This window comes from Barbus barbus (assembly GCF_936440315.1).
Source record: "Barbus barbus genome assembly, chromosome: 31".
Taxonomy (NCBI): domain Eukaryota; kingdom Metazoa; phylum Chordata; class Actinopteri; order Cypriniformes; family Cyprinidae; genus Barbus; species Barbus barbus.
The window spans coordinates 499,080-522,286 of record NC_136759.1 but is presented as its reverse complement, the minus strand read 5'-3'; the positions used below and the strand labels follow the sequence as shown (position 1 = coordinate 522,286).

The window sequence follows — 23,207 nt, the reverse complement described above, 5'->3', positions numbered from 1 at the left end:
AGATGAGGTGTAAAATACAGTCAGATCAGATGAGGTGTAAAATACAGTCAGATGAGGGTAAAATACAGTCAGAAGAGATGAGGTGTAAAATACAGTCAGAAGAGATGAGGTGTAAAATACAGTCAGATCAGGTGAGGTGTAAAATACAGTCAGGTGAGATGTGTAAAATACAGTCAGATGAGATGAGGTGTAAAATACAGTCAGATCAGATGAGGTGTAAAATACAGTCAGATGAGGGTAAATACAGTCAGATGAGGGTAAATACAGTCAGGTGATGTGTAAGATACAGTCAGATCAGATTAGGTGTAAAATACAGTCAGATGAGGTGTAAGATACAGTCAGATCAGATGAGGTGTAAAATACAGTCAGATGAGGGTAAATACAGTCAGGTGAGGTGTAAGATACAGTCAGATCAGATTAGGTGTAAAATACAGTCAGGTGAGGTGTAAAATACAGTCAGATCAGATGAGGTGTAAAATACAATCAGATGAGGGTAAATACAGTCAGGTGAGGTGTAAGATACAGTCAGATCACATGAGGTGTAAGATACAGTCAGATCAGATGAGGTGTAAGATACAGTCAGATCAGATGAGGTGTAAAATACAGTCAGATCAGATGAGGTGTAAAATACAGTCAGATCAGATGAGGTGTAAAATACAGTCAGGTGAGGTGTAAGATACAGTCAGATCAGATGAGGTGTAAAATACAATCAGATGAGGGTAAATACAGTCAGGTGAGGTGTAAGATACAGTCAGATCAGACGAGGTGTAAAATACAATCAGATGAGGGTAAATACAGTCAGGTGAGTTGTAAGATACAGTCAGATCAGATGAGGTGTAAAATACAATCAGATGAGGGTAAATACAGTCAGGTGAGGTGTAAAATACAGTCAGATCAGATGAGGTGTAAAATACAATCAGATGAGGGTAAATACAGTCAGGTGAGGTGTAAGATACAGTCAGATCAGATTAGGTGTAAAATACAGTCAGATGAGGTGTAAGATACAGTCAGATCAGATGAGGTGTAAGATACAGTCAGATCAGATGAGGTGTAAGATACAGTCAGATCAGATGAGGTGTAAGATACAGTCAGATCAGATGAGGTGTAAAATACAGTCAGATGAGGGTAAAATAAGGGTAAATTAAAAAAAGATAAATAATAAACAGTCAGAAGTGGAGTACATTTACTCAGATGAGTAAAACCACACTGATGAGGTGTAAAATAAGGGTAAATGAGAAATAAATGATTAAATGTAGTCAGAAAATGGGTGAATTCTGTCAAATGAAGGTAAAATCACAGGCGGGGTGTAAAATCAAGGTACGGTAACCAAAGGAAATGAGTAAATTCAGTCAGATGCGTGAACAAAATCACACCGAATTATGTATAGATAAATGTGTAAATACAGAAGATTAGCACATACAGACACGTGAGGGTAAAAGCACACTGCTCAGGTGTAAATACAGTCAGATCAACCCCCTCAGAAACGCGTTTATTCAGTCAGGCGATTTAAAATCAACACAGACGGGGCCGTAAATTCACACAAACCGGGAAAATCAGTCAGAAGAGAGAAACATTCTGTTAGAAGCGCAGTAAATGCAGTGAGATGAGTTTAGAATCAAAGAATCTGAGAGTTCAATCGATTAAATATGAAATGAACTGGAAATGTGAAATACATCGATGTGAGGCGACGGTTTATCGATAGCCGTGTTAGCTTTAACACACACACATCACTGTTAAAGCCATACGGTACAAAACACCCACACCCACAGAGAGATAGAGATGAGAATGATTAAAGGAGCTGCAGTGGGTCACATTTAATGTTTATAAATCCTTCATTAGCGCAGAAATGGAATAAACACTGAAGCGCGGCTAACAGGCCTGATGCTAAAGCTAATGCTAACAGCAATCTGACTGAACGCAACATAAACAAACACATACATACATACACACACAGTATAACAATAACAACACACCTGATTCATCATTACACTCAATAACGCACAGTTCATGTGGGGAAGCATCGCCAACACACACACACACACACTGAAGCGCAAACCCAGAGCTAACACACACACACACACACACATTGAAGCACAAACCCAGAGCTAACACACACACAAACACACACTTACTGAGCGAAACGCTTGAGAACTGCGTGGAAACAAACACAGACGGGCCTGAGGATCACCGGTTCTCCGGAGCTGCTCTAACGTTACCGACAGAGAGCAGCTCTCTCTCTCTCTCTCTCTCTCTCTCGCTCTTCCACACTCACTCACTCTCTCTCTCTCTCTCTCTCGCTCTTCCACACTCACTCTCTCTCTCTCTCTCACTCTCTCTCTCTCTCGTTCCACACTAACTCACTCTCTCTCTCTCGCTCTTCCACACTCACTCACTCACTCACTCACTCTCTCTCTCTCTCACTCACTCTCTCTCTCTCTCTCTCTCTCGCTCTTCCACACTCACTCACTCTCTCTCTCTCTCACTCACTCTCTCTCTCTCTCTCTCTCTCGCTCTTCCACACTCACTCACTCTCTCTCTCACTCACTCTCTCTCTCTCTCTCTCTCTCGCTCTTCCACACTCACTCACTCTCTCTCTCTCTCTCTCTCTCTCTCTCTCTCTCTCTCTCTCGCTCTTCCACACTCACTCACTCTCTCTCTCTCTCTCGCTCTTCCACACTCACTCACTCTCTCTCTCTCTCTCTCTTATGAATGAATGCATTAGTGAGAACGATTGCGTGTGTGAATTAATTCTACCTGGCAGCTTTCAGTTTCAAGCTATTTTATTGAGAAATAACAGAACAGTGTTGACAATACATTTCCGCGCTGAATGATTCTGATCTGATGTATTGATTGAAGAAGCATCAAAATGTCAATATTGTGTTGACGGTGAAACATTTGCTTTTTATTCCGTCCAATATTTAATGTCATGAGACAAAGGTTATCAAGACAAACTCTTAAGGACTTGTTTTATAAGACAGACCCAGAAAACCTTTTACAATTTCTTTCAAAAGTAAATTTAAATAAACTTTTGTAGAATTTTATGTACAAAACTTTACAATAGCTTTATTTAAGTTTTGTATTATATATTATATAATACGATGTATTATATGTTATATAGTGTTGTACCCTGCTGAAAAAACAACAGACACATTACAAAATGTGTAATGGTTATAATGGGGCTTGTATTGGTTTGAATGGAAACTGTAATGTCCCTGCCCTCATTTAAGTGTACTTGACTTATACTTAGACAAATCTAAATATACTTGAGCTATACTGTGCTCCTAGAATCTGTGCTTTCATTGTTTCATTGGTGCTGTAACGTGCCGGAGGTTACCAAGCCGCTCGCGGGGGGTCCGAGGGCATGCACCCCCGGAAGATTTGTTTTTTTTAATAACCCCTTAAACCATGACTTCTGGCAAGTTTTGTGGATAGAAATGCACATTTTGAGACATACAAACTTGACATACCATCAACAGAAGGCATGGTTATTGCAGCACGTACCTTGAACTGGCCACAAACAAGATTAGGACAGGATTATTCATGTTTTTCTTTTGTGTTCATTTTCAGCTGTAAGGTAGAAATAGATAGTGGAAAAATGAAACGGCACAACCCAGAAAAAGATCATTTACAATTTATTGAAAGTTTTATCCTAATGGCAAGGGCCACACCCAATCTGTGAGCACTTCATTTTTCTGGGCTTTTCATAGAAGATTCATATCATGTAGGTGAGTTTTTATTGATCGGATGTTGGGTTATTATTTTGTGAAAAAAGGTATGTACCAGGTATCTGCATGAAGAGATTTCAGTGTGCCTGGAGCTGTAGGTCTACAGAAATCACGTCAATATGTCTTAATGAATGAATAATGGATCTGATTAAAATCACCCTATTCAGTGTGGAAAAGTCACGCTCACAGTTCACACTGGAGATTGGTATGCCACAGGATTTCACCCATCTGAAAAATGAATGGTATTTTCAATACCAGTGAAAATTCACGGTTTTCGGTACCAGTTTCGCAGTTCGCTTTCTCCTTTCCACAAGCGCTTGCTCGCTCTCCCGTGGCGTCTGTCGTTGCTATGCAACCATGAACACAGGAGCGCAAAACGAGCGTGCCGCGTCGCTTTCCGCGCGCCCACATTTGAAATATTTGCATATGAACGTGAACGGCCCCTTATGGCAACGTGACATTAGTCTAATCAAAAATAATTTCCATTTGTGGCTCTTTCCTCCTTTCTTGTCAACAAGTGTATTCAGAGCCATGCATTAGCAGCGCGCCGGTCGCCATGTTTGTGTTTTAGGCATGTAAGTGAATGACGTGATATTACTGATCACGTGAAGATGTTTCAGCCGCTGCTTAATACATTGTAGGGGAAACACTGATATGGTAGGAGGTGCTAGAACACATCTTCTGTACAGAATGTCCAAATCAACACAAGTGAAGAAGAAACTGAACCAACAGATGCTTCCACATGTAATCTAACACATCATCAGACATAAAACAGACTCGAACTGTATCGTTAAGGAATAAAATATAAAATATTTTATTTTTTGTAATTTATTTATGCGACTTACCCACAGTCAAGTGTTCAAAACAGAATGCATGAAGCTAATACAATGTTTCTGTTCACAAGCAGATGCATGTTCAGATATTCATAGAACAAAATATATACAAATTAATAAATAGGGACATAGTAGTATACTTAAAATATGATGTAAAGTTCACAAAGGAATCTTAAGAGTATACTTGCAGTATAAAACGACTAAGCTAGTAGTTTACTTCGAAGTGTACTAAAAATGCTACTACAAGTATTTCATTAGTAAACTATCAGTATACCTATAAGTTCACTTTTAGTATAGTTGCAGTACAAGCTACAAACATTGATGTAAACTAGTTGTTCTCAAAGTTTACTACTGTTATACTTAAAGAGTACTTATATATACTAGAAAGTGGGCCAGTTTAGACCCAAGGAGTACTAAAATAGTACACTTACAAGTATACTGCTAGTACACTGATATTACTTACTACATAAAGTATACTTAAAAATAAACTTGAAGTATACTACTGTTTGGTAAGGTGTTGGTCTCTATGGTAACTGGTGGCTTGTTAAAACCAATAAGTGCTGATGGACTATGTTCCAAATCATGTTTTAATGTTTTAATGGTTAAGAGTTGATGGTTTGTAATGCTGTTTGTAGTAATGGTTTCTATAGTTGTTTCAGCAGGGTTGTGTTCTACTGTATAATCTTTGTTTGCCATGAAACAGCCTGTGAAGCTGATGTGGCTGAAGTCTGATCAATATCTGCTGGAAGAAATCCTCCAGACGTGCAGCGGCTGGTGAAACACCTCTGAGAATCTCTTCCCATTGGCTGAGCTGCAGATGAAGTCAGAAAGCGCAGACTCCAGCGATCTGTGGTTCCTCGTGACGTCTGCAGGAGCGTCTCTCATCTGAACCGGACGCTCAGAGACGCAGCATGGTAAGATCATCTCATCTCTTTCTGTCAGATACCACTGCATCAATAACGTGTTTGAGTCTCGCAGCGTGGAGCTCCAGAGCTGCTTTATGACTTTACTGGAGTTAAAACAGGAAGCTAAGCATTACAGCACAGCACAACACACTTCCTGTCCTCCATCGCTCTAACAAGCCGTTATACCGGCCGTAATTCAGTCTGCTTCGAGCTCACTGCTGGTTTAATGCATGGTGAAGCGGTCCGGTGGAGTTACGGATCTGTGTTGTTTCTTCAGTCGAGTTCTCTGGTCGTGTGCGAGGTGGACGTCAGTCTGCAGGAGAAGCTGAAGAAGTTCCGCTTTCGCAAGGAAACCAGCAACGCAGCCATTCTGAGTGAGTCTGACTCTGATCTGTGTGAATGTGATCGGATCAAACGCTCATTCTGCTCATGTGCTCCTCAGTGAAGATCGACATGCAGAAGCAGCTGGTGGTGCTGGAGGAGGAATACGAGGTCAGTGTGATCCTGCTGCTGCTCTGAGGGTCAGGGGGTCAAAGGTCATCTCACCTGTGTGTGTGTGTGTGTGTGTGTGTGTGTTTCAGGACATCTCACTGGATCAACTCAGAGAAGAGCTTCCAGAGCGCCAGCCTCGATATCCTCACACCCATCTCTATCTGCATTTATGTTATTATTAACCATAAAAACAACATTGCTAACGGAACATTAACAAAACGTTAACCTAAATCATTTTTGTTCATTTGCTTTAACTTTAAGTACTAAAATAACTACAACTGAAATAAAGTATAAAGACATTTAAAGAAACTAATAAAATGACAAAATGTAAATTTAACTCAAATTAAAACAAAAACATAAAATACTTATAAAAAAAAATTAACATAAAAAAAAATTGTATTTCAGCTACTTGCCAAGCCAAAATTTCTCATTTTCATTTAATTAAACATGATGCACTCAAATAAGTTACTTTTATAACGTGTAATAAGCAAAATTAACATATTTAATAAAAATAACAAAACATACAAAACAATTTACTAAACTGTAACTAAGTAAAATTAACCCAGAAAATACTTTAATAAAATATTTTAAAAACTTATTTTGTCTAGTTGCCAAAAGCCACATTTCTACTTTTCATTTAGCTTAACCTAATGTGCTAAAATAAATCAAACTAAAACTGACATAATTAATTAGTGCTGATAAATGATTAAGTGCAATTAATCGCATCCAAAATCAAAGTCATGTAATATATGTGCAGTGTGTATATTTATTATGTATATATAAATGCACACACACATGTATATATTTAAGAACATTTTTATATTTATATATTCAATATACAAATTAAATATATATATATATATATATATATTTTCAAAATATATACTGTACTATATATACTGTATGTGTGTGTATTTATATATATATATATATAATGAATATACAGCACACACATATTATGTAAACAAAAACTTTTATTTTGGATGCGATTGTTCGCTTGACAGCACTAAAAATAATAAATTAATAAAATTAAGCTATATAGGCAGATTAAAAAAAAGAATATAAATCACAAAAACAGAACAAAATTGCTAAAATGTAACAAAAATGGAAAATAAGAGAAAAAATGAAACCTATTTGACAATATTATAAGCTGTGAGAGTAAAGGGCTGTAGTAGTATCTGTGTGTTCTTTGACTCCGCTGCACGTATATCGTGTACAGTTATAAACTGACCCACGGTGATGGACGCGTGTCGTACCCGCTCTGCTTCATCTTCTCCAGTCCTGTGGGTGAGTACAGCCGTCTGCGCCGCTCTGATTCCTCTGAAGCAGCTCTGAGTGTGTGATCTCTTCTGAACTCCGTCAGGCTGTAAACCGGAGCAGCAGATGATGTACGCCGGCAGCAAGAACAGACTGGTGCAGTCCGCCGATCTCACCAAGGTCAGCCACTGACCACTGCCTCGTGTGTTAAACAGACAATTATCAGAGCTGCGTATCAGAATTATCATAACCCATCAGCTGAATCCTGTGCTCCCAGCTAACAGGAAACATTCTCAGAACATTCCGCCAAAGTTCTATCAAAGTCATGAAGACATGTAACAGTGAAGTAACAATAATAGAATGTTCGTTCAGAGTTATCAGCTTTAAAACATTGCTTATACACGACCAGTCAAACGTTCTTCAACAGTAAGATTATGGTCTCTTCTGCTCATCAAGCCTGTATTTATTTGATCCAAAATACAGAAAAATTTTGAAATATTTTTACAATTTAAATCAGCTGTTTTCTGTGTGAATATGTGTTAAAGTGTAATGTATTTCTGTGATCTGCAGCTGTATTTCCAGCATCATTACTGCAGTCTTCAGTGTCACATGATCTTCAGAAATCATTTTAGTTGGGCGTTCATCTAACGATTTTTTAAATGTTACTAATTGTTTCAGAAGGTTCAGAGAACATTCAGAAGTATTTTTGTTGGCACGGATTCAGAAAAGCTATAAATGTTCTCTCTGTCTGTAGATTTTTGAGGTTCGTAATCCGGACGACCTGACTGAGGAATGGCTGAAGGAGAAACTGGCATTCTTTCGCTGAGCATCATGAAGTCACTCAGAAGTTATCCTGTTTGAAATATTCCATCAGAATTCATACTCCTATGTCATGTATTATATAAGACATCGTGCCTGTAAGTCTGGAGAAACTGGATTGTGAATCAACATAAATCCCGTCTGAATCTCAGTGCGTTTGGTGGTTTTTAGTGCATGACATCAGATCAGCTCTAGAAAACTAATTCAATCATTGTTTATTTACAATCTTTACACTGTAATGAGAGAAAAACGACCAAAACAGATGCTCCCTAATAAGTGATCTGCTCAGTCCATGATGGAAAAGCAGAAAAATTAAACGTTACAAACAGGAAATGATCAAACTACAGCAGAATAAAAGCATCATTCAGTTCATTCCTCAGATCAGCATCTCTTACAGATCGCAGGACACACACACTGCAAAACAGGCTCATCTTACTTAGGATTTTTATCTGCTTTCTAGTAAAAATATCTGGAAATTCTTAAACTAAGATGCATTTACTAGGTAAGCACAATGAAATGAGACATTTAGTCTTGTTTCCAGGGGAAATTACATTAAGTGCATTTTGCTTAATTTAATGATCTGCCAGTGGTGCAAGTAAAATATTTTTAAAACAAGATTATACTTACCCCAATGGCAGATCATTGAACTTATTTCAAGCAAAACGCACTTTAGTTTCCCCTGGTAACAAGACTAAATGTCTAATTTCATTGTGCTTATCTAGTAAATGCATCTTAATTTAAGAATTTCCAATAAAAGTAAGATAAGCCCTTTTTTTGCTGTGCACTCACACGTCTGTGTCAAACTCATATGATTTCATTGGGATGAAGAGAGCTGAGATTGATGAAACCACCGGAGAGTTCAGAAGAGCGAACAGGAACAGGAAACAGCAGGAGCTGCTGGGGGCGGGGCTTATTCGCTGTCGTCGCTGGAGTCGGATGCTCTCTCGCTGCCGCTGTGCTGGACGCTGCTGCTGTTGCTCCTCGCTCGCTCACCCTCCTCATCCTCGCTGTCATCATCACTGCCAAAGATCTCCTCCTCGTCACGCGCCTGCCGGTCCTCGCCGCTCTCGCTGCCACTGCTCTTCCTCTCACGCCGCTTACCCTCCTCCTCCTCCTCTTCATCAGCGGGCCGCTCCTCATCCTCGCGCTCAGACTCGCTCTCAGAGTTGTCCGAGTCGCTGGCTTTCTCGCGCTCCTCGCCTGAGCACACAAGAATTATTACATTCACATCAAACACAGGTTTATGATGAAGTACAAATAACATCAAGCACTAAACGCTCATTTAACAATAATAACAATAATGATAGCTATGACGATAAATATAGCAATAACTGATAACTATTGCTATATCTATAACGCTAAATATAACTATATAACAATAACTATAGTGATGACTACAGCTATGATGATAACTACAACAATAACTATGGCAGTAACTATAGCGATAACAATAAAAATAATGATATTATAAACTAAAGTAAAAAATTACTAAAAATAGAGCACTATAGTGAAAACTATATGACGACATCTACAACGATAAGCATGGCAACAGTTTAAATGTCGAAAGGCCTTGTGCTAAACACACACAGGTACATGATACAAAGGTGCTTGTGTTACCAGAGTCCTGCATGTCTTTCTCCAAGTCCAGCTCCTCCTCTTCATCCTCGGGCTCGTGATTCTCCAGCTGAGCCTTGCGAGCCTCCTGTCCATCAGACACACACAGGTCAGTGACTTACAATCTGCTGTTTCTGTGCAGATCTGCTGTATCTGCTGTTTCTAAAGATGATCGTGATGTGAGAACTGACCTGAGCCTCCAGCTCCTTCTCGTTCATGTCTCTGTGTTTGCACACCAGCACAGCGTTTGTAGACGACTGAGCGCCGACCTTCGCTCGCCGCTTGCTCAGACGCACCCTAAAACACACACACACACACACGGTCAGTAACACACAAAGCCGGAGTGGGCGGAGCTGCCTGTGTGATTGACAGTTACCTGGTCTCCAGCTCATTATAATAAACTCCGTCTCCATCTCTGAAGATGAAGAAGTAGTTCTCCTCGTATCCTTTACTGGCCTTGTTCTTCACGTTCCAGTTGTACTCGCGAGCAATCTTATAATCATACCTACACACACACACACACACACACACACACACACCAATGTTATTTTAGTAGCATTGAGATACTATTATAGTTTTTAAAATAAAAATATATATGTATTTCATGCATTCATTTAGTTGTATTTACATTTTTGTCATGGTTTGTATTTTTTTAATGTTCAGTTTTAACCATTTTTATGTAAGTTTGTTTCTGCCACATGATAGATAATTATATCGCAATAAAAAAAGCTTTCTTATGTTGCAATTCAGACTTTTTTCTCAGACAAGCAAGCAGTAAACTCAATTATGAGAAACTTTTTTTAACTGGACTTTTATAACTCTAAGCAACTCTGAGAAGAAAAGTCTGAATTGTGAGATATAAGAAAAAAAGTTAATTTATTAAAAGAATTTGTGCCTAAAATGTACCTTCACGGATTCAGAAATGCTCTGGAAACCTCAGATTTAATAATATTAATGAATTCCAACCATCTGTATCCGAGTGCACATTGATGCTCATTTATAATTAACATAATTCCACCCATTAACTGCAGCTATGTGAATCACGTATTAATGGATTTTACTATTGTTGTTATTATATATATATTATTATTGTAAATAGTGTTATCAGAATTCCCTCTCATCAGTTTGCAAACACAATCACTGATGGATGTGAACGCTGTTTGATGAATGATTCTTACACTTCATCCGGCATGTACTCCAGATCCTCATCCACGTCTCTCTTGCGTTTGCGCATCGTGTCCTCGTTAGGAAGGAAGTATGCCACAAACTGATTTCCTTCCTCGTCCATCATACCCCTGAACACACACACACACACACACACACACACAGAGAGAGCTTTGAAGTCAGCCTCATCAGAGTTCTGCAGAGCGTGTTTGTCAGGATGCAGGCTGGGATGAGCACTGATCTGAAGCGAGGATTCACACACACCTGATCATGGCCTGTGACATCATGTCCACCCCCGCTGGAGCAGAAACATCTTTAGGTGCCGGATCAGAATCGAAGATGACTTGAGCACACGGATTAATCCACATCTGTGAGGAAAGACAGACGAGAAACGGATAGATATGAGCACTGAACGTAATGTAATGTATGTGTGTGTGTGTGTGTGTGTGTGTGTGTGAGAGAGAGAGAGAGAGACACACCTTGAAGTCTGGGAAGACGGGCAGAACCTCCACTGGTGTGACTCTGGGTTTGCTGTAATGCTGGGCAATCTGGAAGATTCCAACAGAAGAATGAATCAGAAACGCATCAGACTGACACTGATGTCACGTGTGTGTGTGTGTAAGAGAGAGAGAGAGAGTGTGTGTGTGTGTGTGTGTGTGTGTGTGTGTGTGTATAAGTGTGTGAGAGAGTTTGTGTGATCTGTGTGTGTGTGTGTATGGTTTGTAAGAGAGTTTGAGTGATCTGTCTGTGTGTGTGTGTGGTTTGTAAGAGAGTTTGTGTGATCTGTCTGTGTGTGTGTGTGGTTTGTAAGAGAGTTTGTGTGATCTGTCTGTGTGTGTGTGTGGTTTGTAAGAGAGTTTGTGTGATCTGTCTGTGTGTGTGTGTGTATGGTTTGTAAGAGAGTTTGAGTGATCTGTGTGTGAGTGTGTGTGTGTGTGTGTGTGTGTGTATGGTTTGTAAGAGAGTTTGAGTGATCTGTGTGTGAGTGTGTGTGTGTGTGTGTGTGTATGGTTTGTAAGAGAGTTTGTGTGATCTGTGTGTGTGTGTGTGTGTATGGTTTGTAAGAGAGTTTGAGTGATCTGTGTGTGTGTGTGTGTGTGTGTGTGTGTGTATGGTTTGTAAGAGAGTTTGTGTGATCTGTGTGTGTGTGTGTGTGTATGGTTTGTAAGAGAGTTTGAGTGATCTGTGTGTGTGTGTGTGTGTATGGTTTGTAAGAGAGTTTGAGTGATCTGTGTGTGTGTGTGTGTGTGTGTGTGTGTATGGTTTGTAAGAGTTTGTGTGATCTGTGTGTGAGTGTGTGTGTGTGAGTGTATGGTTTGTAAGAGTTTGTGTGATCTGTGTGTGTATGGTTTGTAAGAGAGTTTGTGTGATCTGTGTGTGTGTGTGTGTGTGTGTATGGTTTAAGAGAGTTTGTGTGATCTGTGTGTGTGTGTGTGTGTGTGTGTGTGTGTGTATGGTTTGTAAGAGAGTTTGTGTGATCTGTGTGTGTGTGTGTGTGTGTGTGTGTGTGTGTATGGTTTGTAAGAGAGTTTGTGTGATCTGTGTGTGTGTGTGTGTGTGTGTGTGTGTGTGTATGGTTTGTAAGAGAGTTTGTGTGATCTGTGTGTGTGTGTGTGTGCTCACAGATTTCTGTGCATCTTCAAACGTCTTCTCGATGGCTGCGATCTGACTGTCTCTGTCTTTGTAGATCTCCTCCTCTGTGAACTGCTGCTTCACGGACACACCGATCCTACACACACACACACACGGGTCACGTGATGATCAGTGCATCACATTGAGGTGTGAGACAGAGACTGGTGGCGTCTCACTCACTTGACTTCCACCTTCTCGTTGGAGACGCCGTATCTGTTGAACTCGGTGGAGATGTACTCCGTCTTCCTCATCCATGGCACCACCTTCGCATGCTGCTGGGACCTGAACACACACACACTCGTCAGAGTCAGTGCTGGGGGTCAAAGGTCACAGGAGGTAGTGTTTGTGTGCTGAAATGATTGTCTCGCACCTCTTTGAGCTCGACGGAGCCTGAATTTCCTCCTCCAGCAGCTTCTCGTCAGCAGGATCCAACAGAACTGAAACACACCTTTATAGTGCTTTATACGGTACAGATTGCTTCAAAGCAGCTTCACAGAAATAAACAGGAGAATAGCAGTAAACAGTCTTATTTCAACAGTAAAGCAGCTCTACAGAAGACAACGGTGTCGTTATTCAGATCAGATGTCTCTGATGAGGGAAACACAGAGGGAAACCGGTCATAAAAACTGAACTTACAGCATAACAGGGAATGGCACGGATTTTGGATTTAATCATGAGAATGAAATTAATTTGACTAACAAAAAACATAAGTTTGGTTAAATCTCAAGAAATTATGACAAATGTTATAAAAAGAATTATACACATAAAAATACATGCTCTGCATGTTATTTATCATAAAAAATAAAGTTTTGCTGTAAAGGAATATGTATGTGTATATTTATATATATTCGTTTTATTAAATTTTAAAAGATTGATTAAATTGTTAAGGTTTTCTAAACTCTTTAAAGCTTTTTAAAATTGTAATTAACCCAATAAAGTGAATCCAGCAAAAAGTAAATAGAAATGAAGGAAAATGAAATGTGTTAGATAATTATTTGATTCTTTCATATAAAAACATTTAGGGTTGAATTTCCATGGAACTGTATCATGATACATGTAGCATATATGAAGTATTCTGTGTGTGTCTGCGTTATGAGATACTATTAGAGGCTTTTTTTAATTATGAATATCAGTTGTTTTTTTAATGTCTACATCGTTTTTATTTCAGTTATTTTAGAACTTCAAGTCAAACGATGCTTTGGCAACTAGATGAAATAAAATACATTGTAATATATTATTTCAAACTCAAATGTATGTTATGTTTGAGTTGAGTGTGATAACTGCTGGGTGTGTTGGACTCACTGCTGGGGTCGATGCGGTACGTGTCAGGGTTGATGAGGTCGATGGTGACGCCCAGATCGGGTTCGGTGAGCAGCTCGTGCTTGTGCTGCTTCTCTAGTGATGTGGCTTTATACTGCACAAACCTGCAACACACAGCACGCGTCACTGCAGCGTATCCCAGCAGCCCTACAGAGCCGAGGCCAGCGGCAGACGCGTGTCAGAGCTGTACCTGTGCTGGTCAAACGGATACGCGATGAACTTCGGATCGAAGGGGATATCCGGAAGACTGTTTCCATACTTCACTCTGCACACGACGCCAGACCTGCAGCACACAAGACATTAAACACACCACAGGTTTCCGTCTGTCAGTCAAACAGACAGCCCCGCCCCACTCTCACGTGATTGGTCGAGTCACTCAAACAAACACATCCCTGACTGCGCTCTGATTCACACACTATCCACCCTAAACAGTGCTGAAGAACACTAATGTTGAATGCTATTTATGGTGGTTAGGATCAAAATGAGAAAGCAGCAGTTAAGGAAGCATCTGATTACAGATGTGATGTTTGTTCGGTCCTCCAGTAAAGTCCAGTCCCATCACGTTTATTTCTATAGTGCTTTATGCAATAGATCAAGCAGCTTTACAGTACAAGCATGAAAACCAGCCAGCAGCACTGTCAGTTCGATCTGCTCAGTCTGATCTAGCTCAGGACTGTTTTAGAAAGGTATCTTCAGAGATAATGTTGTGAATAACACAGTTTATCCAGAAATAAAGCGTCTTAACACTTACCTTTATTTTCTTTCTTCTCCGTATGAATTACAAAAGGAGATGTTTGGCAGAATGACGTGTCACTCAGTTACTCATTCATACAGATAAACATTTTCGGATGAGATGTTAAACCGAGGTCCTGACTCTCTGTGGTCATTAAAAATCCCATGGCACTTCTCGTAAAGAGTAGGGGTGTAACCCCGGTGTCCTGGACAAATTCCCTCTACTGGCCCTTGTCTATCATGGCCTCCTAATAATCCCCATACACTTGATTGGCTCTATCTCTCTCTCCTCTCCACCTGTAGCTGGTCTATGGTGAGCGCACTGGCGCCGTTGTCCTGTGGCTGCCGTCGCATCATCCAAGTGGATGCTGCACACTGGTGGTGGTTGAGGAGTGACCCCCACATGATTGTAAAGTGCTTTGGGTGTACAGCAATACACAATAAAGCACTATATAAATGCATAATTCATTCATTCATTCATTCATATTCATTTGTATAAATTAATTATAATAACGTAATATGATTTCCAAAAGCTGAAGTCATTAACTTTGTTTATCTGTTAGAACTCAATATTTTAACTAATTACAGAAGCTGAATAATCAAAGTGTACTGATTCATCAGTGAAATAATCCATGAGTAGTTAATTAATCGTTAGATTCGACTCAAAATAATGGCTTGTTGCAGCCCTGCATGAAACATCTTCATCATCTTCATCATCATCATCCTCATCATCATCATCATCATCATCAGTACCTCTCTGGGACGCTTCTGTGAGCTGAACTCCTGTAGTAAACACAAAACACATGAACAGTTACACACTACTGAGACATCACTGCTGTAGTACACACTACTGAGGCATCACTGCTGTAGTACACACTACTGAGACATCACTGCTGTAGTACACTCTACTGAGGCATCACTGCTGTAGTACACTCTACTGAGGCATCACTGCTGTAGTACACTCTACTGAGGCATCACTGCTGTAGTACACACTACTGAGGCATCACTGCTGTAGTACACACTACTGAGGCATCACTGCTGTAGTACACACTACTGAGGCATCACTGCATCACCGCTGTAGTACACACTACTGAGGCATTACTGCTGTAGTACACACTACTGAGGCATCACTGCTGTAGTACACTCTACTGAGGCATCACTGCTGTAGTACACACTACTGAGGCATCACTGCTGTAGTACACTCTACTGAGGCATCACTGCTGTAGTACACACTACTGAGGCATCACTGCTGTAGTACACACTACTGAGGCATCACTGCTGTAGTACACTCTACTGAGGCATCACTGCTGTAGTACACACTACTGAGGCATCACTGCTGTAGTACACACTACTGAGGCATCACGGCTGTAGTACACTCTACTGAGGCATCACGGCTGTAGTACACACTACTGAGACATCACTGCTGTAGTACACTCTACTGAGGCATCACTGCTGTAGTACACTCTACTGAGGCATCACTGCTGTAGTACACACTACTGAGGCATCACTGCTGTAGTACACACTACTGAGGCATCACTGCTGTAGTACACACTACTGAGGCATCACTGCTGTAGTACACACTACTGAGGCATCACGGCTGTAGTACACTCTACTGAGGCATCACTGCTGTAGTACACACTACTGAGGCATCACTGCTGTAGTACACACTACTGAGGCATCACGGCTGTAGTACACTCTACTGAAGCATCACTGCTGTAGTACACACTACTGAAGCATCACTGCTGTAGTACACTCTACTGAAGCATCACTGCTGTAGTACACACTACTGAGGCATCACTGCTGTAGTACACACTACTGAGGCATCACTGCTGTAGTACACACTACTGAGGCAGTAATGAGACACGGCCAGTTCAATACACCGAAGTGTGTAATTAAAGGCAGTAATTATCGCGAGGAGCTGTGTGAGCGGAAGTGCGAGTGTTCAGTGATAGCATGTGTTGCTGTTGTTTTATCGGGTTTATAATCGTAATCTCTCACCGGTGTCCGTCCTCGCGCTGCGCCTGCGTCTGTATCGTAGGAGCCATGGTGGAGGAAATAAACGCGCTTCTCCACGCAAATGATCGATAAACGACGATTAAACACAAACCAATTAACAGCTTAAATCAGTTTATCGTCAGAAACAACAGCAGCCCGCGCGCATGTGACTTCCGCCCCGCAGCGTCTGCAGAAGGACCCCGCGCGGGATCAGCGGCTGCCCCGATCAGTGCCTGAATCAAACTCACACGCACACACTCTGTATATGTATTCATGCATTCATACACTTATATAATGACATATATCAGTGTTTATTGATGTAGTGCAGTTATATGAACAGAGGTGTTTATTATAGCAGTACAGTGCGATGTTTGTTTTGATTGACTTTTAGTTTGCTTTCAGCTCGTTCCTTCTGCTATTCCTTCATAAAGTAGAGAAAAGATGAAAGAAACAGATGAACACACGTGATTTAACGACAAACCAGACTTCTCAATGTTGTTCTTCACAAGTAACCTTACTGTAATGTTTGATAAGAGAGAATAATAGTGCTGTCAAACCATTAATCACATCCTAAATAAAGGGTTTTGTTTACATCATTTATGTGTGCTGTGTATGTTTATGTACATATAAATACACACATACAGTATATATTTGGAAAATATTTACATTCATATAATTTATATTATGTGTACATATTTAATATATAAAGAGCACATTTTTCTGAAATATATTCAGGCATGAGTGTGTATTCCTGCAGACATCACTAATAAACACAGTACACACACATTATATAAACAAATACTTATTTAGCATGCGATTAATCATTGGCCAGCACTAATATAATGTGGAAATAAACTGCTTTGATCGATCTGTGGCTCTGTTCGTGAAGGTTCTTCAGGTTTTATGAAATATAAAGCATTATTTTTCCTTCCACAGAAGCAGATTTGACTTGTTTATGTTCAGTGTAGAAACAAAACCCCACAGAAACTCGGGTTAAAACTGCTTTATTACTATTATTAGGTAAAAAAGACAGGTTGGTACAAAAATAGAAGACACAATAATTGTCTAAAAGCTAATGTGGAGATTTGAATGTTGTATAAAATGAGGTTAAACTCAGGTAAGAGTGTGAAGAGGTTTGTCTCTGATCATGTGAAGAGATCTATAACCCCTGCTGGCCTTTAGTGTGTTTCTGCTGGTCTCCTCGCTCGATCCTCCATCACAGACTCACAGCACCCGCTGACCTCTGACCTGGCCTGATGACATCACTTCCTCACGTCTGCATGTGCGCAGACGGATCGGTTCTGTGGGAGAAGATGATGCTTGTCTGTGTTTCTTTATCAACGAATGAAAGCAGAGCAGAGCAGAAATGAAGCTGACCTGCTCAACACATAGAGGAGCTGATCCGGATCATCTGCAGTCTCACTGCAGACAAAACAACAAGCGTTACTTGACCCGCAGCGTGCAGCGGAACAACATCTGGTGACAGTGTCCGTTACACGGCACATGTACTTACCGTAGGAAACGAACAGTAGAATAAGCAGAATCACATGCAACTAACCATAACCTTATAGTAAGTGTGTGCTGTGATCAGGATTCCTTCTGTAATAACTCCAACCAAAAATGTTGTTTATGTTAAAGTTGAATGCATCACACTGAGAACAAAAGTAAGAGCTCCGACCCTGCAGCACAGAAGCAGTCATGAGTAACACAGGTATATCTGTAGCAATAGCCAACAATACATTGTATGGATCAAAATTATACATTTCTCTTTTATGACAAAAATCATTAGGATATTAAGATCATGTTCCATGAAGATATTTAGTAAATTTCCTACTGTAAATATATCAAAACTTAATTTTTGATTAGTAATATGCATTGCTAAGAACTTCATTTGAACAACTTTAAAGGAGATTTTCTCAATATTTAGATTTTTTTGCTCCCTCAGATTCCAGATTTTCTAATAGTTGTATCTCAGACAAATATTGTCCGATCATAACAAACCATACATCAATGGAGAGATTATTTATTCAGCTTCAGATGATGTATCTCAATCTCAATCACAAAACTGACCCTCATGACAGGTTTTGTGCTCCAGGGTCACACGTCTCAGTTTGTTCAGCTGTTAGATTCTGGAGCGTTTATTTGTGCAGTTTGAGTGAAAGCAGTCTCAGTACAGATCTAGTGAAGAAGCAGGCTCGGCTCACAGAAGATCTGCTCCTTCAGGCAGGTTAGAGAGTGTTTAGATGAAGATGAATGTGAGCCGGACTCACCCTGAGCCCCAGTGATAGAAAACCCGGTCCTGATAGTACAGACACAGAAAGAGCCAAACACTGATGCTCTCCAGCCAGAAGATCACGAACAGGAACCAGAGCGAAGACAGCAGCAGCTCACACACCATCCTGACACCTGGAGAACATCATCATCACCTTCATCATCATCAACATCACCTTCATCATCATCATCATCACCTTCATCATCATCATCATCAACAACAACATCATCACCATCATCATCATCATCATCATCATCATCACCTTCATCATCATCATCATTATCATCATCATCATCATCATCACCTTCATCATCATCATCATCATCAACATCACCTTCATCATCATCATCATCATCACCTTCATCATCATCACCTTCATCATCATCATCATCATCATCATCATCACCTTCATCATCATCTTCATCATCATCAACAACAACATCATCACCTTCATCATCATCATCATCATCATCATCATCATCAACAACAACACCTTTATCATCATCATCATCATCATCATCACCTTCATCATCATCATCAACATCATCACCTTCATCATCATCATCAACAACAACAACATCATCACCTTCATCATCATCATCATCATCATCAACATCATCACCTTCATCATCATCATCATCATCAACATCATCACCTTCATCATCATCATCATCATCATCTGCCTGTCAGTCTGTAAATCAGTGAACGAGCCTCACCTGTAATGATCTGTGGGCTGTGCTGCTGATTAATGAACTAAACACAGTTGCTGAAGGATCTGTTTACAGTCCATCCGATCGCTCTGAAGCGCCACTTCCGGTCATGCGCTCGCGCTCGTATTTCAGAATAAAAGTCCTCGTGAAAGCGCATAGAGTCGAAGAATTATTTCAAATCTGAATTTTATTTAAATATCTAAATAATAATGTTCATAAAGTCGTTTGAATCATGAAACTAATAAACTCAATAATAATTCAACTCATATCAGAAGTACAAAGAAAAACACTTTAAAAGAGAAATGTTTATTATTTAATACCAGCCAAACATCAACTATTAAACCATATCCTTTGACATAACAGTTCTGAATATAATAATCCTCTGGAATAATGCCGGAAGTTTCTGCCGGATGGGCAGGAAGTGAGCAGGAAGTGACGTCACCGCTACGGTAGCGGCAGGGCTGATCGCGTTAGCTCGAGTTAAAGCGACTTTATTGATTGAAGATGACTTATTAAAGTGATTTAATCCATCACAGATCATTAATCAAAGCCTCGTTCACAGCGCAGGAGTGACAGGTTCGTGTTTCTGACTTCTGACACTAAAGTACAGTAATATTGTGTGATTATTAGACCGAATCTGCCTTTTCTACAAATATATATTTCCAGAGGCTATAATTCTTTTATTCAAAGTGACTTGAGAATAGAATCCAAGCAGTTGTTCCAGGAGCCAGTAATACAGTAATAATGTGAGGAGTACACAATGCCAGAATCATGTCAAAGTCTCATCTGATGCTGTTTTAGTATTATTTCTATACTATTGTAGTATTAATTCATATTTCAGAATCAAGTTTGTGTAATTGTATGTGCTTTTGTCCTTTTTTATTAGCCTTTCAACACATTCTGTTCTGTTTAGCTTTATTTTACGGTTTTAGTAATTTGATGTTCTTTTGTCCTTTTTTTAAAATTGTTTAGTATTATTTAAAATTTTAGTTTTATTATTTTAACTTAAACTAAAGTTTTTCAGTTTTCATCTCATATTTACATTTTATTTTAATTAAACAAAAGTATTTTAATAGCTCTGGTTAACAGTAACTAGGGCTGCCACAAACAATAGTTTTGATAATCGATTAATCTAACAATTATTAGAACGATTAATCGACTGATCGTGGATTATTTCACTAATTAATCAGAAGACTGAGTGATTATTCAGCTTTTGCAGTTAGTGAAAATATTGAGTTATTCAAAGGTCATCACTTTAGCTTTTGGAATATATGTGTGTATTTATATATAGTTTTATATTTTAATTTATTGTAGCATTTTTACAGTCTTTTACTGTTAAAATCAGTCATTTTTTACAGTGTACACTCAGAATTGCACATAAAAGATTGTCCACAGTTTTAATGTGTTTGAATATGATCAAAAACAAGGGTCAGCTTTATGAATGCTGTTTACTCGTTATGTCTCAGAGGGAAAATGCTTTTTCTGTCGTCTCCACAGATCGAAAGCGTGATCTGGATGGACTCGAATGCTAATTTATCACGTTCAGTGAATGTGCAATGACTCTGGTCTGACGGCGTCTGTCTTGATCCGCACCGCAGCAGTCATGTCTCTGCCTGAGGAAGCAGGGGATCGTGGGAAGGAGAGGGAGCGCGGCGCCCGGCCTAAAGTGCGTCAGAGCCGCTCCGAGGAGCGACGAGATGGAGGGAGGCAGAAGGGCGCCAGGGGGAAGAAGAAAAGCCACCCTTCACACAATCTGACCTCGGAGCGGCCCGTGAGCGACGGCTTCGAGTACGGAGATCTTCTGAACAATTCCAGCGAGTCCCTGCTCTCCGAACGGGTTTCCGCTGAGGACACAGAGAGCAAGGCATCCGGAAGCAGCAGGACGCTCCGACAAAAGATCCAAGACGCAGTTGGCCAGTGTTTCCCCATCAAAACCCACAGCCAAGTCCTGTCCTCCTCGCCATCCTCCAGGCGTAAGATCCACCTCAGCGAGCTCATGCTGGACAGCTGTCCGTTCCCCGCCGGCTCGGACCTGGCGCAGAAGTGGTACCTCATCAAACAACACACGGCTCCCATTTCTCAAGCTCCGGTCCTCGATTCCGGATCCGCGCTGGTCTGCGCCGCTGTGGAGGACGAGGAGGACCGTTTACGAGAGAGACGACGGATCAGCATCGAACAGGGAGTTGAACCTCCGCCCAACGCTGAGATACACACCTTCGAAGTGACGGCGCAAATCAACCCGCTGTATAAACTCGGACCCAAACTGACTCACGGGATGAACGAGCTAGCCGGAGACGAGCGTGCTACGCTGCTCCTGCAGAGATGTTTGGACACGCTCGATGAAGCCGTCGCATCTTCATCAGCGTCTGATTTTGAGTTGTGCGCCGTGTCTCCGACTCTAGCCGACCCGGCGAACAGTCCTATATCGCAAGACGGACTCCAACGCATTCACACGCAAATCGATTACATCCACTGCCTAGTCCCCGATCTGCTTCGCATCACAAACCTGCCTTGCTACTGGGGCGTCATGGACCGATACGAAGCCGAAACGCTGTTAGAAGGCAAACCCGAAGGGACGTTTCTATTGCGTGACTCTGCGCAGGAAGACTACCTCTTCTCCGTTAGCTTCCGGAGGTACGGGCGCTCACTGCATGCACGCATCGAGCAGTGGAATCATAACTTCAGCTTCGATGTGCATGACCCCAGCGTGTTCCACGCTCCCACCGTCACCGGCCTGCTGGAGCACTACAAGGACCCCAGCTCTTGCATGTTCTTCGAGCCGCTGCTATCGATCCCCATCCACCGCTCGCAGCCCTTCAGCTTGCAGCGCATCTGCCGCGCCGTCATCAGCAGCAGAACCACATACGACGGCATCAGCGCTCTGCCGCTGCCCAGCGCTCTGAAGGAGCATCTGAAGGAGTACCATTACAAGCAGCGTGTGCGCATCCGCAGACTGGACGCCTGGTGGGAGTGATGGGGAACGAGGCCGGAGTCGTGCTGTCAGACGCATACAAAATACACGTTTTTGTTTACATAATATAAAATTATTCTGACACCAGATATATCATTTTTGGTATTTTTGTTCTAGTGGGTGCACTATAGTTTATGTAAGAGAGGATAGCAAAATAAAGTAAACTGTGACATATTACACCCAAAAATTATTCCTACAGTGGACTACTAGTAAAACTGATAATGTGAGAAAGGTGTCTGAATAAATTTAGGTTTGACTGTATGTGTGTGTGCTGTGTATAATTATTATTATATATATATATAAACAAACATGCATGTATATATTTCAGAAAAATATGTTATGTTTATATATTTATATATAAATGTAAATATTTTCTAAATGTATACTGTGTCTGTATTTATATATACTTATACTACGGGGCCGTTGAATGCTTGAATCTGATTGGCTGACGAACGTTCTGAGGTGTGCAATTATTTTCAGGGAAACGCACGGCGAACGTAGTTCCAGGCAGCTTTCTTGACCGCATTACAGTTCCATATCACTTCGCATCGTTGTCAGCGCTGCCCTGACGATTTTATCAGTTAGCCTAGTGTAGCAACTTAAAGGCTACACATGCCATTTCTCACTAGCGAGGTAATAACAGCGCTGCATCTTAAAGCAGACTTACAGTTTAGAGACGGTGCTTCAGAACACTGTTGAGGGACACACAGAGGTGGCCTAATTCATACAAACTCTCTCTCTCTCTCTCTCTCTCTCTCTGTTTCTC

At 40.7% G+C, this 23,207-nt stretch overlaps 4 protein-coding genes and 1 long non-coding RNA gene across 7 annotated transcripts in view; 2 read left to right on the top strand and 3 right to left on the bottom strand.

Annotated features, from left to right (window-relative positions):
• Window positions 1-2,529, bottom strand: part of LOC306851578 (protein Smaug homolog 2-like) — a 28,235-nt gene extending 25,706 nt beyond the window's left edge. The window contains exon 1 of one of the 3 annotated variants that reach the window (XR_013782518.1): window positions 2,133-2,349. The gene's annotated coding sequence lies outside the window, so the exon portion shown is untranslated. The other 2 variants (XM_079387924.1, XM_079387925.1) reach the window with 2 other exon arrangements.
• Window positions 2,530-5,370: 2,841 nt separating this feature from the next.
• LOC306851570 (glia maturation factor gamma-like) lies at window positions 5,371-8,101 on the top strand. The gene is made up of 7 exons (XM_079387901.1): window positions 5,371-5,472; window positions 5,741-5,837; window positions 5,906-5,955; window positions 6,045-6,094; window positions 7,160-7,242; window positions 7,319-7,392; window positions 7,967-8,101. The coding sequence occupies exons 1-7, from the start codon at window positions 5,470-5,472 to the stop codon at window positions 8,036-8,038; spliced, it is 429 nt and encodes a 142-aa protein (XP_079244027.1). The 5' UTR covers window positions 5,371-5,469; the 3' UTR covers window positions 8,039-8,101.
• On the bottom strand, window positions 7,650-16,723 carry LOC306851569 (RNA polymerase II-associated factor 1 homolog). The gene is made up of 14 exons (XM_079387900.1): window positions 16,492-16,723; window positions 15,247-15,276; window positions 13,952-14,044; window positions 13,744-13,865; window positions 12,812-12,878; window positions 12,622-12,723; window positions 12,433-12,538; window positions 11,289-11,357; window positions 11,074-11,177; window positions 10,824-10,940; window positions 10,022-10,150; window positions 9,837-9,942; window positions 9,649-9,733; window positions 7,650-9,231 (listed from the first exon to the last, which is right to left on the bottom strand). Exons 1-14 carry the CDS (start codon window positions 16,536-16,538, stop codon window positions 8,942-8,944), a joined length of 1,467 nt encoding a protein of 488 aa, XP_079244026.1. The 5' UTR covers window positions 16,539-16,723; the 3' UTR covers window positions 7,650-8,941.
• Window positions 16,724-17,477: 754 nt separating this feature from the next.
• LOC306851568 lies at window positions 17,478-19,581 on the bottom strand. Its single transcript, XR_013782516.1, has 4 exons — window positions 19,477-19,581; window positions 18,002-18,894; window positions 17,866-17,910; window positions 17,478-17,789 (listed from the first exon to the last, which is right to left on the bottom strand). It is a non-coding gene; the product is annotated as an uncharacterized lncRNA (long non-coding RNA).
• Window positions 19,582-19,907: 326 nt separating this feature from the next.
• On the top strand, window positions 19,908-22,701 carry LOC306851202 (suppressor of cytokine signaling 5-like). Its single transcript, XM_079387353.1, has 2 exons — window positions 19,908-20,046; window positions 20,968-22,701. Exon 2 carries the CDS (start codon window positions 21,020-21,022, stop codon window positions 22,442-22,444), a length of 1,425 nt encoding a protein of 474 aa, XP_079243479.1. The 5' UTR covers window positions 19,908-20,046; window positions 20,968-21,019; the 3' UTR covers window positions 22,445-22,701.
• Window positions 22,702-23,207: the final 506 nt, after the last annotated feature.

Coding starts and splice junctions, on each gene's coding strand:
- LOC306851570 (XM_079387901.1), top strand. Junction 5,838..5,905: donor CAGCAACGCAGCCATTCTGA/GTGAGTCTGACT, acceptor TGTGCTCCTCAG/TGAAGATCGACATGCAGAAG. Junction 7,243..7,318: donor CATCTTCTCCAGTCCTGTGG/GTGAGTACAGCC, acceptor GAACTCCGTCAG/GCTGTAAACCGGAGCAGCAG.
- LOC306851569 (XM_079387900.1), bottom strand. CDS start 16,538: ATGGCTCCTACGATACAGACGCAGGCGCAGCGCGAGGACGGACACCG. Junction 12,879..13,743: donor GTACCGCATCGACCCCAGCA/GTGAGTCCAACA, acceptor GGTGTGTTTCAG/TTCTGTTGGATCCTGCTGAC. Junction 12,724..12,811: donor GCTCCGTCGAGCTCAAAGAG/GTGCGAGACAAT, acceptor GTGTGTGTTCAG/GTCCCAGCAGCATGCGAAGG.
- LOC306851202 (XM_079387353.1), top strand. CDS start 21,020: ATGTGCAATGACTCTGGTCTGACGGCGTCTGTCTTGATCCGCACCGCA.